The 15470-nt window shown below is 41.0% G+C and overlaps 1 protein-coding gene across 5 annotated transcripts in view; it reads right to left on the bottom strand.

The window, feature by feature from the left end:
- Positions 1 to 285: 285 nt before the first annotated feature.
- The window catches only part of RMDN1 (regulator of microtubule dynamics 1), a 39495-nt gene continuing 24310 nt past the window's right edge, over positions 286 to 15470 (bottom strand). For 4 of the 5 annotated variants that reach the window (XM_070631381.1, XM_070631377.1, XM_070631379.1 and 1 more), the window contains 6 exons: positions 10138 to 10227; positions 6214 to 6269; positions 4618 to 4705; positions 3331 to 3361; positions 892 to 1025; positions 286 to 420 (listed from right to left, as the gene is read on the bottom strand). In XM_070631381.1, coding sequence (XP_070487482.1) covers positions 370 to 420; positions 892 to 1025; positions 3331 to 3361; positions 4618 to 4705; positions 6214 to 6269; positions 10138 to 10227 — 450 coding nt within the window. In that variant the 3' untranslated portion in view covers positions 286 to 369. The remainder of the gene's footprint in view (positions 421 to 891; positions 1026 to 3330; positions 3362 to 4617; positions 4706 to 6213; positions 6270 to 10137; positions 10228 to 15470) is intronic. The other variant, XM_070631380.1, reaches the window with a different exon arrangement.

Genomic DNA, 15470 nt, shown 5'->3' with positions numbered 1-15470 from the left:
CAGCCTGAAAAGGCCTCCCCACAGGCCGCCTCTTCCACAAAGCCTGCTTTTCTTGTCTCTTCCCTTCCTGACGCGGTCAGTCCTCCTCAGAGATCTCAGACCACTCTGCACTGCTGGTGCCAGACGCACAGTCACCTCTGCCTCTGAGCCATGGAGCTGTCTCTCCCACTCTCATGGAAATTATTTCTTTTGCCTTGTTATTTGTGAAGAAACCTAGCCTTTCGTACATTTAGTTTGTTAAATGGTCACAGCACTGAAAGAACTGAGAAAGCAGCCATACAACAGTTATGGTCAATGTATTATCTTTATAATTTGATGCAAGACAATGTTTCTTAGATATTTCATGTGCTTTTCTTCTCTGAAAAATTCTCAACTCTTGTCACTGAAACCTGTAAGCAACTGGGCAGCTTCTGTCTGTACCTGAAATGGAAAAATACGTGTTATAAATAAACAGTACGGCAGAGAGACCACCTTATGAAATTTAAGTTCATACAGTGGACTGTGGTTTCTACAAGTTTCCAAAACCCAGGTTAGTAGATTCTAAGCATAAACTTCTTAGCAGGGACTGGGCGAGACTCTTAGAGAACTCTCCGGCTCAGTGCCTATCGCTCGTCTTTCCTGCTGCGGAAAGCTTACTTGATCTCTGCGTATGTCGAACAGGAGTAATTCTGTGTTGCAGCAAGTAATTCACACCACATACCTGTGGACAGTGACTAAACATCTGCTGTGCAGAAATTAATGTCAGTGTCAATGAGCTCACACTTAAAACGAACTCTCTTGTGTTCACCAACATGCACTTAAACAATTACATTTTTAGAGAAGTTCCCAGTTCCCCCTGATTACAGAGCCGCAACGGAGACCCACCTGCCTGCCTTCACTGGAGACATTTACCTGTTTATCCTCCTCCGTGTGTGCGGGATGGTCCTTGGCTTTCATTAGCCAGAAAACAGCCAGCTTTTTGTTGTGGAGCTTCAGATAGGTCTTTCCTAAAAGAAGCAGGTTTTTGCTGTAGAAGTTTGGATCAACTGTACATAAGAAAGAAAAACAAATTTGTTTCAGATGAAACTACTGCTCTTATTTTTAAAGGCTTAATTTTAGGGGTATAAATTTCAATAATTTTGTGTGGTTAATAAATGATTTGGCCCTGGAATTCTCTCTTGTTCAACTATTCGTATGTAAAATAGTTACCATTTATTGAGTGTCTACCACGGGCTAGGCCCTACATTACACACATTTCTCACTTTTGCAACCATTTTATAAAACAGGTACTATTTAACAGATGGGAAGTTAAGGCTCCTGATAGAATATAGGCTCCACAAGGGCACGGATTTTCCTTTTATAATCTCTTTTGTTCCCTGCTGTCTTGTGAGTGCCTACAACATGACATGCACTCAGTATATGTCCGCTGAAGGAGTGGATGGAACCCTGATGACGTGCACATGCAGATCCACATTTACTGAATGTGGGCTCTCCCTAAGCACAGATGAAACAAAGTCGCTGCTCTTGGAATTTATAATGAAAAGGAGAGAGAAACATGAGACAACCAAAGGTAATCTGAGAAGGAAAGGAATGACAGGCGTCCACATTTTAAAGTGTGGGAGAAACCAAAGAATAAAAGCAACTAAGAGGTGACACCGGGTTGGCTTGGAGGCGGAAGAGGATTTAACAGCAAAGCTGGAGGACACTCTTGGCTGAGGGAAGAACGTGAAGCGAAAGCCTGTGAATGAAAGCGTGGCCTGCGCCGCGCACTTCATCAATTCCTTACACAGGTCCCTCCTATCCGTCGGGGACCCTCTCTATTCCAAGCATACTTTTTGCTGGATATAATGGTTGCGCGTCCTTAATTAGAACGTATCTGTGAGGTGGCATCTTACACACTTCAGGGCTCCCTGGGCCTGCGCACTCATCCCTTCCCTCATTCAGTCATCCATTTACCCAGCCAGCCGGCAAATCTGCCAAGCAGTGTGCTAAGCAATAAGGATGTGATTGTGAAGAAAAAGACAAAGTCTCCATCTTCTCTGAACTTAGTCTCAGACCCGCAAACAAATCTTCCTACTGTGGAGTGATGAGGGCCATGATGGGAGAGGTAAAAGGCACTGAGAGCAGAGGGGAGCTTATAAGCAGACGTGGGCGGTAATAAAGGCCTTCTGGAGGAAGTGGCCTTCAAGGTAAGGCCTGGAGGACGACTGGAGTCACAGGACTGGAGCTCTGGGAGAGCACTGCCCTTCTCTCAATGCCTGGACCCTGAAGGCTCTCAGGCCCTATCTTTACACTGCAGTTGCACTTCTCACCCCTGAGGGACCCCTTCCTTCCCAGATTCCCATTCACGATATGCAGCAGCGCCATCAAGAGGGGCTATCAATGGAAGGCAGTAACTGAGTAAATCAGAATTAATGATTACAGAGAGAGTTAACCTTCAGACACAGTTCTTTAGAAGAAATGTTTTTTAAAAAATGCTTTGCTATCATGCGAGCATTTGGACAAGCCCATATGAGCAGGCTCTCAAATTTAATAAACACTGTCTTTAATTTTCTTCTGATTAAGTTTTATAGAAATCTGTTTGCACTGTTTTTGGTGTATGGTAACACATGCTTATGTCCCTTCTCTATTTGTGCTATTAATATGAAAAGGATAAACCCAGCGTGGGCTGGTGTAAAGTTCTGTGCGCTGGCCATTGCTTCAAAGGAAGAGTGGCATGAAACTCTGCTTCATAGAGAAGGCAGTATCTGCAACAGAACCAACACTGGCCTGGGTTAAAACCAGAGAGCTCTCATTTAAATGCTATTTGAATAGTTAAATGCTACTGGAAAGCTGCGGAGAGAGTGGATCTTAAAAAAAAACTTTATTTTTTTGTAACTATGTAAGGTGATGGGTGTTAACTGGAGCGCCTGTGGCGCTCACTTCACAAGGTACATAAACATCAAGTGACTGCACTGGACACCCGACGCCAAGTTAATGTTATGTCAATGATGCCCCAATAAAAAATGAAAGTATTTTAAAAAGTTAAACATGAAAACAAATAATAAATGCCTCTAATTCGCTGTGTAGTAAGACAGTTAACCTGTCAGAGCCCCCTCTCAAAACAGGAAGGGGGTGTTGCACCAGATGAAGGACCGGCCCAGGACTGCAGCTCTCCACTCAGCAGCGGCCTGCTTCCCATCAGGTGATCTTTACTGAATACAAATGGCCTGACAACGTCTAGCGCGAAAAGAAGTTAATTAAGTACATCAGAATAAAGAACTTATTTTTGTTTCTAAAATTCCTATTCCATGGAAAGCATTCATACACAATTTTAACTATATTAGTATCTGAAATAAAAAAACAGGTTACCTTGTTCTGCCCTGTGAAAGTAGCCTAAGGCCTGTTGAAAATAAAGAGCCACACGAAAGGAAAAGGGTTAGAACAGAATAAAAACGGAAAAGCATTTTCCCAAAAGATCTATTCCTATCTTAAATATAAGTCAGGAAGTAAATTCAAGCATCTTAAATCAATGGTCAGTTCACCAGCACTGAGAGTTAACATAAAACCGCAGCCGACACTTAGATCCTCAGGGCACAGACTGCCGCACGCGCCCCTTCTGGCGCTAAGCTGACTGCTGTCCAGAGCCCAGGCCGGCACCGCACACAGAGAGAACAGCATCGCTTGCAGCTCAGCTTCTCTGATCGTGCTCTCCTGCGGTCCCAACAGTGACTACCAGTGAAAACTCGGTAAAACCGAAAGCTGAACCTACAAGTGAGACATGGGTTGTACCACTGAATTTTTAAAAGTTCTTTATTATTGAAATTCCTACATAAAATATTATTGTGAGTCTGAAACTCTCCACTAATTCTTTTTGCCCCACTTGAACTGTTTTATAATACAATGACAACTAATTTCTTAGAAACAACTAATTTGTTATAGTAGAGCTGACTGTATCTTTTTTCTTAGAATGCATTCTTTTCAATAACAATAAATATTTCCCAAATGTGTTGTAATTGTACAACTAAATATTCTTTACATCAAATTCTACACTCCAGCTTCCCAGAAAAGCAGCAGCTCCTTGTTGTGATACAAGTAATGGGAAAGCTTTCTCAAGCGCCTGTTTCCTTACTCTGAAAATCCTGTGATAAGTAAACCCAAAATATTTGCCCAGAAAACCCTTTCAAATTTTATTTTAACAGGAAAAGCAAAAGACCTTGAAAATATGAGAAGATGAGCCTCTCAAACCTCCTGTTAAAGGAAAGTTCTAATTACTACTTCCCTTTATCGATAGGAACATGTGCTTTCTTTTCCAGGTAAACGACTGTCACTGTGCAGAACGTGGAGCTAAAACATGCGGAGTGACAGCTGCTGTATTTCTTGTTCTCTTTGATGACTTTTACATGGTACAGATTTCAAATAGAACATGAAGGCAGATTTTAGCCACGGGCTAGTTTAGCTGACAACACAGCAGAGTTATCAGCTGTTCAGCTAAAGAAAGGCAGCCACTCACCAATCATGGGTACTAAGTGCTAAGTCTTTGTGTGAGACAGCTGCACTGGGTCGTCAGAAACAAGCGCAGGTCCCTCACGGATGCGAGCCCAGCTGCGGGGACTCAGAACGGCCATCAGTCTAACTTAGCAAAGGGCGTCACACTACCTCCTCGTAGGTGGAGCTGGGAGGGGCTGCAAACAGCACGTTAGCCATCCTTCTCTGATACCAAGGCATTTCCGCAAACGTGTAACTCCTGCAGGCAAACAAAACAACATCTGTACATTTGAATCACATCTTCTTTTCTCTCTCAAGAACTATGCATCTTCACAGAAATAAAAGGCATCTTCTCCTGTTGCAGGTTCAACCAGTGCATACTTTGCACAGTATCCAGTAGGCTGACAGTCATATTGAATTACTTAGAAGCGACACACTGACCCCCCACTTGGTGTGTATGTTGTGATTCAACGTAAACAGTGAGCAACAGCACTGCTACTAACACAACATAGCCATGCGTCACTTAACAACGGGACATGGTCTGAGAACGTGTTGTCAGGCGGCTTCGCCATCCTGCGAACATCACCGAGTGCACTACACACACCTGGATGGCACAGCCTGCCACAGCCCAGGCTGTGTGGTACTGATCTGTGGGACCACTGATGTCTATGCCGTCCGTCTGGACCCAAATGTCAGGATGCAGCACATGAGTGCTGACTCTGTGCAGGTGCTGAGCTAAGTGATTCTCTCTCTCATCACTCCTTATAACAACTCAATGAGAGAGGATCATTACCCCTATTTTTCACATGAGAAAAACTAACTTAGAGAAGTTAAAAAATATGATAAAAATAAACATGATATATATAAATAACGGCAACCAACAACTTAAGTCTACATATTTAAAAGGGTGAGACAAATGCTTAACATCCAAAGATCTGGACAACTTTCTGAAACAAGCAGGAAAAGAAGCGTTGGGTCTGTGATGGGGTCAGAGCTCCTTGCGGCAGAGGCTGCATCTCATTCTCAGCAGCACCTGACTGGGGGACTGCCGGCCAAGATCGCCCGTCCCGAGGAAGTGCTCTGCCAGTTTAACACGTCCTTCATCCTGAAGGACACTTCCCTCTCCTTCCAGAGTTTGACACAAGACTGTTTACAGTGTTACCTTCCGAAGAGGACAATAAATATCCAGCTCTGTAGACTACACCCAAAGAAAACAGTGGCGAACTTGTCTCAAGAGAGACTCAGACAGCAAGCATTTAACACGCTGGTGTACACTCACACCAGCAAAATGCTGACGTGTGCTGGACAAGGCTTACGTAAAAATGGAGGGACACACTGAACGTCAGTCTATCCCGCTCCTCAGATGAGTCGGCCTGTATCTGACCAACTCTGGAGACGTGCAGGCCCTCTGCGGGCAGCCCACTCCATCACCACGCTGCATTAACCCCATTCACTTAGCCTGGTAAATAGGAATAGTGTTTCCCAACACAGGGGATTTAAAAGTCTAACAGAAAGTTTTAATGACTTTTTTGTCTTAGCACATGTTTCTAAATGATATGAACAAGAGTGTTTAACACGATCACAAATTCAGTATCGTCTAACAACACATGCACAACTGCTAATTAACGTAATGGCTTAAACACTTTTGACTGCCAGGAAAATACTTTAAAATACTTTACATCTTGCTTTATCATATACTACAAAATAAGATATGTATACATAAGATCATACTAAATATCACAGAAATATTTAAAGAAATTTTCTTACCAAATACCCATAAGGTGAATTGAGGTGGCATCTTTAGGGTTCAGTTCAATTGCTTTCTAACAAGAAATGAGAAAATCAATCATATTTGTTTTCTAAACACCAGTAAGTACTTTACTAGGATTGATGAAGAAACCATGATTTAAAAAAAAATTTTACAACCCCCCATTTCAATTCTTCTTTGATAATCAATGCCAGCTTTCTTCTTCCTAATTCTTTAACTGGTTAAATTTGTTTCAATACACTATTAATGACTTGTACTAAGGTAACTATTTTATAGGGTTAAGAAACTGACAGTAGGGTTTATCAAGATGACAAAAAACATGAAATTTGTAAATGAATGTAATTTTCAAAACAACAACAATTTATAGCTCTCAATGTTTCTTTCTTCTATACTAAAGGAAAAATAAAGGAGGACGTTCTTTTTGGTAAGTCCCATATGAACATTGAATAAAAAGTATTCTTTCCTAAAAGAGCAAAGTACATCATAATTTTAGAAAGTCTCTTCCTGCATGCAGATTTTGTTCAACTTCCCCATCTATACACAACAAACAAAAAATAAATACTATTTATTCAAAGTATTTATTAACAGAATAATTATGTACAGCCGGCCCCGTGGCCGACTGGTTAAGTTCATGCACTCTGCTTCGGCGGCCCAGGGTTTCACCGGTTTGGATCCTGGGTGTGCACATGGCACCGCTCATCAGGTCATGTTGAGGTGGCGTCCCACATGCCACAACCAGAGGCACTCACAACTAGAATATACAACTGTGTACCTGGGGGCTTTGGGGAGAAGAAAAAAGAAAAGACTGGCAACAGATGTTGGCACAAGTGCCAGTCTTTAAAATATACACCTATGTACTGGGGAGATTTGGGGGGGAAAAAAAGATTGGAAACAGTTGTTAGCTCAGGTGCAAATCTTAAAAAAAAAAAAGAATTATGCACAATGTAAATATGTTGATAAAGTCTCCCTATTTTTTTTAATTTAATTTTTTTAATTACAGTAACACTGGTTTACGATATTATATTAATTTCGGGTATACATCATTACCTAATTTCTATTCACTATGTGAAAGTCCTAGGTGACTGAAGGGAAAGCACAAACCACAGAATAACTTAAGCTAGTCTTTGGGCCGGTTCAGTGGTGCAGTGGTTAAGCTCACGTGCTCCACTTCAGCGGCCCAGGGTTCACAGGTTTGGGTCCTGGGCACAGACCTACACACCACTCATCAAGCCATGTTGTAGTGGCATCCCACATACAAAGTAGAGAAAGACTGGCACAGATACTAGCTCAGGGCCAATCTTCCTCAACAAAAAAAGAAAAAAAGAAAAGAAATCATTCCTCCTTTTATCCATTATTTTGTTGAAAATTACCAGGGAAATTAATGTCAATTCTATTAAAAATAAAAGACATTTTTAAAAAAAAGTTGAAGACTTCTTAGCTTACGTTTTGTCAAATGATATTTTCACTGTCTATTCGTAATGTGTGAGATGCCTATTTTCAAATATCCGTATTTGAAACCAAATATCTGTATTGGTTACCAGAGTGGACTCTGAAGCCAGATTACCAGGGTTCAAACCACAACTCAACAACTTCTAACTTTGACAAGTTCTTTATTCTTGCTGTAGCTGAGTTGGTTCTTTTATGGAATTGAGAAAGTCATATACCCACTTACAGAGCTGTGGTGAAAATTAAATGAGCAAGCAACAGCAGGTGCTTACCACAGTAACATCTTCTCTCAGCAGCATCACTATTCTCTTTGCTTGCCGTGAGCACTAGGCACTTATAACCCTTCTCACCCTGGTTAATGTCAGCAGTTGTAGCGGTAGCAGCGAGAATAAGGCTAACCAAGCATGACTTGGCAGAGGTCTCGCTGCAGTACCATGGGTGAGAATCGGCACTGACCTAATTTTTACTTTTCTGTAAATATAACATTCACGGCGAAATATGTGTCAAAGTATATGCAACTCACACTCTCAGCTTTCCCAACTGGAGCTCCACTAGAAAACCAAGCTCAAGAGCAACATCACATGAGTAGCCATCTTCTCCACTCTACCAAGAACGGCACAGAGCTGGGACCACTCTGGACGCAAGGGGGAGAAGTCAACCCATCACATGCAGTGGATGCCTTGGGGCACTGGAACTCAATTTTCTCATGGGATAGGTCGAGGGGCTCCTCTCAAAGACACCCTTCCTTTTATAATTTTTTGTGCCATTAGCTCAAGTGTCTTCAAAAAACATCCAGAAGCCAGCCCGGTGGCACAGCAGTTAAGTGTGCATGTTCTGCTTTGACAGCCCAGGGTTTGCTGGTTTGGATCCCAGATGCGGACATGGCACCATTGGCAAGCCATGCTGTGGCAGGTGTCCCACGTATAAAGTAGAGGAAGATGGGCACGGATGTTAGCTCAGGGCCAATCTTCCTCAGCAAAAAGAGGATGTTAGCTCAGGACTAATCTTCCTCAAAACAAACAAACAAACAAAAAACAATCCAAAGATGATATTTCCTGATGATTTCAGATATAATAATGGAATCTGAAAATAGAAGTACTATAAATTATCTTTTTAGTATGTAAATAGTAAACATCATCATTTTTTAAATATATTCAACACATTATCCATTTCAACACTTATAGAAAACATGGGTGTTTTTAGAAATAATCTATAGCCTTCACTGTTTAAAGTATACATTAATAGATTTTCTGCAATTTTTCATTACTCACATTGGACGTTATTTGTCATGTATTTCTACAATCCAACGGCACAGAGCAATTTAGGTGATTTATCTAACACCACTGAGCAAGTTACTATATTTCACTGAATCTAAGATACCATAGAAGTTATGACACATCATCATTTTATGTACCACTAAGAAAAAAAAGCACAGCCAATTATGAGATCCCACGGACTATATAATGCAATCTGATTTCAAAGGTCTTAAAATGTGAAAAATGTTGTACATTAATAAATTGAAATACACATATATATTGCATGTCTGCGTATGCATACACACACACATACATACGCTGCCGGGGCCTGAATAAGACACCAGGTCTCCTGGCCCCCGGTTCAACGCGCTTTCCCACTAGTCATTATATAAACTAGGAACCAAGACCGTAAGCATAAAATTCAGAAAAGCTATGAGACAGCTCCTTTAGCCTTGTCCCTACGTATGTTTTCATCGCTCTCTTCCTCTCTATCTTGAGACAGTCTACAACATCAAAAGAGAAATAAATCTCTTGGCAATTTTTTTTTGAGGACAATAGAGTAGTGCACATGCACATCACGAAATCCACAAACTCCTGGACAATTTCTGGCACCTAAAGAAGAGCTTACCATAACTAAATTAATTAACTTCAGGGGGAAATATTAAACACACACACACAACACACACACAGAGATCACACACAGTACTGTGACCAGTGGGAGTGGTATGTCAGTTGTGTTAGGTGGTTAGACCAGACCAGCTCCCGGTATTCACGACCTGGGACACTCCCCTCCAACAGACTCTGGCGGACTCGGCCGCCGCAAGACTTACTTAGGTCGATAGGATATTACCAAGTGTGACGCAAGCCAAGGCTTCATACAGGATTGTACACCACAACTTTCTCCCCTGGCACACTCGCTCTTAGAAGTCAGCTAGCATGCCATAAAGAAGCTTGGGCTAGACTACAAAATGATGAGAAGACAAGTGGAGAGAAACCACCACGGACGAGAGGCCATCTGGTACATTCCGGTCCCAGCGAATGCAGCCGTCTGAACAACCTCAGCCACCCCCAGCAGAACGGAGGCACCACCGTGCAAAGTCAACCCACAGATTGTGAGAAACAGTCACTGCCTCAGGCCACTAAGTTTTACGTGGTTTGCGATACAGCAACAGAGAAGTGAAACAGAAATCTATTCAGAAAACGACTTTAAACTCATCATACCTCAAAATGCTCCTTGATAGTGTAGGCATTTGCAATTTTAGCCTTGATGCCTTCATAATCTCCAACATCACTTATACAGATTGCATACCACTAAAAACAGACGGAAAAAGGTGTAAGAATAAGATACTCTTGATAATATTCCATTCAATACAAGGTAAAACTGAGTAATACTTATTCCTCAATAGTCCTCATTCAACAAAAAGTTACTGAGCATAAAAACTGTATTAACTATGCTGGAAGATAAAAGAGAAGAAAGTTCCCTCAGGACAGGACATGTTTCCAGAGAACCACAACACAAGGCCGAGAGCAGTGAATCTCCAGGAAGGCTATCAGTGAAGTGGGGAGATGACAATCCACGTCCAGGTCTGAGGATTAACCTGGAAGAGCGGGCGACTGAATGCCTGCTGTTTTATTTTCTCATCCTCTTTTCTGGGCGCCGCCTCGTCTCCCACATCTGCACTGTTAGCGCAATAACAGCCACATTTGTCAGCTGTGCCTCTGCCCCCAGCCACAGTTGGGTAACACACCCAAACTGAATTCAGTTTGAGTTTCTTCCCTAAGAACTGAATCTGAAACATCCAAGCTTCATAACCCAGGCGCTGTGGAAAGTCGGAAGACTTGGGATGAGAAAAATATGCCTGCAGTGACAAAGACTTGCAGATAACAGCAAAGAAGGGACGCGAGGAAGCCTCAGAGCGTGGAAGCAACTGTTCCTGAAGCTTCACTGCCTTTGGCTCTGCAGAATGCAACAGCTTCTTAGAACAGACGCCCCTTCTTTTTGGTTTCAGCTTAAATCCATGGTATTTTAATAATTATAGCCAGAAAGATTTTAACTAACATTTAAACTGTTTAAATCTATTCTCCACCAAAATCTTTGGTATCTCGATATGTGTACTGAAAATAAAAAGACATAATTTTTACTTATATCTTTAGAACCACAGGCCTGTGGCCAAGCGGTTAAAGCTCCGTGCGCTCTGCTTTGGCAGCCCGGGTTTGTGGGTCTGGATCCCGGGTGCAGACCTACTCCACTTGTCAGCAGTGCTGTGGAGGTGTCCCACATACAAAGGGGAGGAAGACTGGCATGGATATTAGCTCAGGGCCACTCTTCCTCACACACACAAAAGAAAAATTTCTAAAAAAAGATAATTTAAAACACACACACACATCTCTACAGACTATGTTCTTTAATCTCCATTGACAGTTACCCAGTTACCTACCTCCAGATGACTAGACGGGTCTCACAGGGTTTCAAACTTGTGACAAACAAATGGCAAGCAATAGGATATATTGGAGTATATGCGGAAGCCATTTGGTGTAAACCTAATTTGGCCTGACTCTGTTTTTCCAAAAAGGCCTGACATGGCCACTGAGCATGCCTTGTACATCTGCTTTAAGCATTTGCTGTGTCCCAAAGACAAGAACAAACGGCCTTGAGATAAAGATGCAGCTTCCCCCACAGTGGCATTTCCTTAAGGATAAGCATCTTTCCTTAGGCTAGGAACTGATTGCTGCACCCACCCTGTGACCACCCAGCTTGAGACAGCAGACCTGCCACCCTGCTGTGAAAACCGAGACAGCAGACCTACTACCTGATGTGTCCATCAATCGCTGTGCTGACAGTCGTGACTACTGTAAAAGGGACATTTCAATCATATGTGAAACATCCTCTTTGAGGGTATATAACCAGTCTGTACACCCCACTTCTTTGGTGCCCTTCCTTTCTCGGGGAAGGACGGCCCTGGGCTACATGGTTCTCACATCTGGCTCAGAATAACTCACCCCAGTTTTCATTAATAGACTGGTCATGGATTATTTGCATCGACATTTGGTACTCTGATCTTCTCCCACATCTCAAGGCTCTAGATAAAATCACTTTCTCTTATGCATTTAACTATCATCTATATGCAAAGAAGACAGAGCAGCCCAGGGTTTGCTGGTTCGGATGCCAGGCGTGCACCTATGCACCACTTATCAAGCCATGCTGTGGCAAGCATCCCACATATAAAGTAGAGGAAGATGGGCACAGATGTTTTCCTCAGCAAAGAGGAGGATTGGTGGCAGATGTTAGCTCAGGGCTAATCTTCCCCCAAAACAACAACAACAACAACAAAAAACCACAATACAGAGTTATAGCCATTAAGTCAATAAAATGGAATCCAAAAATGCTCAATACAAAAGAAGGAAGAAAAAGAGGAAAATGAGAAGAAGAGACAAAACAAATAGAAAGATAGGAAATTTAAACTCAAAAATATCATTAATTCCAATAAATGTAAATGGTCCAAACACGTCAAGTGCAGGGCAGATTGCCAAACTGCATTAAAAAAGTAAGCAAGACTGAGAGTGCCGTAAGTGAAAAAGACAGAATAAAGCACTCCAAGTTCCATTCCTCCATAAAAGCCATGAAAAAAATGAGCAAAAACTGTCAGAATCAACTTTTTTGGAACACCAACATTAATGAAAGGCGGCAACAACCTGAGAACACTTACTCAAAGCAACAGCTTGTTCTTGGTGAGAACAGAGAACTCTGTACTATTTTATCTTGCTTCACTCCCATCTCATCCTCCCAAACTCAGGGGTAGCCATGAAAATAGCCCATCTTCCTGGTACCAGAGGGAGCAGAGCAGATCTCATCTATGGAGAACTGTAATTAATGATTTGTTCTGATCTGGCTGCTGGTTCCCTGGGAGACAGGCTTGAAAGCCTTGTCTATGTTTCACCTGACTCGGAGTCTAGTGCTAAAGCTGGAAACACTTACAGGATAATACCATAGGTCGCTGCCACCTCAGGCAAACAGACTAAAGAAAGCTTGAGGGAAAGTGACGTCCCTAAGGGATCTGGGAAGCTCCAACAAAGAAAATTCAAAAGAAGAAGAATATTTTATGACATATGACAATTATATTGAATTTAAACTCCAGTGTCCACAGTAGAGCTTCAGGGGAAAACGATGGCCCATCATTTGTGCACTGTCTATGGCTGCTTCGCTCAAGGACGGCAGAGCTGAGCTGTGAGAAGAGATCAGAAGGACACTTTAATTGACCCCCAGTGCTGCTCAGTGCACTGTGAATTGCAGCAACAGACTGATAACCCAACAGCCCTTCACGTTGCTTCTTGAGGCAGGCCTGTATGGCTATAAACTTCCCTCCAAGAACCACTTTTGCTGCACCCATTGATTTTGGGATGTCATATTTCTATTTTCATTTCTCTCTAGGTATTTTTTGACTTCTCCTTTGATTTCTTTGATGACCCCTTAGTTGTTCAGTAGCATGTTGTTTAATCTCTACCTTTTTGTGTTTTTTTTTTTTCCCATTTTCTTCTTGTAATTGATTCCTAGTTCCATACCATTGTAGTTAGAAAAGATGCTTGATATGATTTCAATCTTCTTGAATTTAGTGAGACTTATTTGTAACCTAACATGTGACCTATCCTGGAGGATGTTCCATGTGCACTTGAGAAGAATGTGTATTCTCTGCTTTTGGATGGCATGCTCTATATATGTCTATTAAGTCCATCTGGTCTAATGTCTTTTAAGGCTAATGTTTCCTTATGCTTTTCTGTCTGAATGATCTATCCATTGATGTAAGTGGGGTATTAAAGTCCCCTACTATGACTGAATTGCTTTCAATAGCTCCTTTTAGGTCTGTTACTATTTGCTCTATATATTTTGGTGCCCCCATGTTGTGAGAACATATATTTATAAATGTTATATCTTCCTGCTGGATTGACCCCTTTAGCATCATATAACACCCTCTCTATCTTTTATTACCTCTTTGTTTTAAAGTCTGTTTTGTCTGATATGACTATAGCTACTTCAGCTTTCTTTTCATTTCTGTGTGCACGGGATGTCTTTTCCTATCCCTTCACTTTCAGTGTGTGTGTCCTTACTTCTGAAGTGAGTCTCTCGTAGGCAACATAAAGAGGGGTCTTGTTTTTAAAATCACCCATTCAGCCACTCCATGTCTTTTCATTGGTAAATTTAGGCCATTTACATTTAAAGTAATTATTGATACATACGTACTACTGCCATTTTATTGATTATTTTCTGGCTGTTTTTGTAGTTTTTCTCTGTTCCTTTCCTCTTCTGTTTCTCTTTTGCCTTTTGGCTTGATGGCTTTCTTTAGTGTTATGTTTAGTTTCCTTTCTCATTTTTTTTTTGTATTTACTGTAAGCTTTTCCTTGTGGTTATCATGAGGTTCACATACAGCACCCTATGTAAACAGTAGTCTAAGTTGATAGCAGCTTAAATTTGAACACATTCCAGGGCTTTACCTTTCTAACCCCTCAAACATTTTATACCTTTGATGACACATTTCACATCTTTTTATTTTATGCATCTCTTAACTAGTTAATGTAATTTTAGTTAATTTTACTTTTGTCTTTTAACCCATATGCTTGCTTTATAAGTGAATGACCCACTAACTTTACTGTATGTTTACCTTTTCCTGTGAGAGTTTTACACTCGTATGCTTCCTTATTATTAATTAGTGCCATTTCTAAAAGCTTCCCTACTTTGATGAAAACAAATGACAAATAAAAAGGATTATAAGGGAATACTAGGAACAACCTTATGCCAACAAATCAGGTAATGAAGCAAACATGAAATAATTTCTAGAAATACACCCACTATCCAGCTGATTTAAGAATAAACAGTAAACTTGAATAGATCAATAATAAGTAATAAGATAGAGTTAGTAATCAAAAAACTACAAACAAAGTGAAGGCCAAGACCAGATGGCTTCACTGACAAATTCTACCAAACGTCAAATGAGAATTAATAACACTAAACCTCTTTAAACTGTTCCAGAAAGAAAGAAAAACACCTACTTTCTAAGTATTCTATGACACTTGTGTTGCTCTGATACCAAAAAAAAAATCACAAGAAAAGAAAACTAAAGACCAATGTCTCCTACAAATATAGAAGTTAAGATGGCAATGTGCCCCAAATTGATGTACAGATTCAATGAAATCCCTATCAAAAACCCAACTGGATTCTTTGCAGAACTTTACAAGCTGATCCTAAAATTCATACGGAAATTCAAGGGTCTGAGAAGGGTCAAACAAAATCTTGAAAAAGAAAAACAAAGCTGAAGGACTCACACCTCCTTATTTCAAAACTTACTTCAAAGCTACAGTAACTAAGACATGGTGGCACTGGCATAAGGATACAAATAGACCAATGGATTGGAATTGAGAGTTCAAAAATAAACCCATATATTTATGCTCAATTTTCATCAAGGATGCCAAGACCATTCAATGGAGAAAGAATAGTCTTTTCAACAAATGGTGCTGGAACAACTGGATATATATATGCAAATGAATGAATTTGGAATTTTACT

Source organism: Equus przewalskii, chromosome 8 (genome assembly GCF_037783145.1).
Source record: "Equus przewalskii isolate Varuska chromosome 8, EquPr2, whole genome shotgun sequence".
In the NCBI taxonomy this organism is placed as follows: Eukaryota; Metazoa; Chordata; class Mammalia; order Perissodactyla; family Equidae; genus Equus; species Equus przewalskii.
The sequence above is the reverse complement of the archived record's forward strand: the minus strand, read 5'-3'. Positions and strand labels throughout refer to the sequence as shown.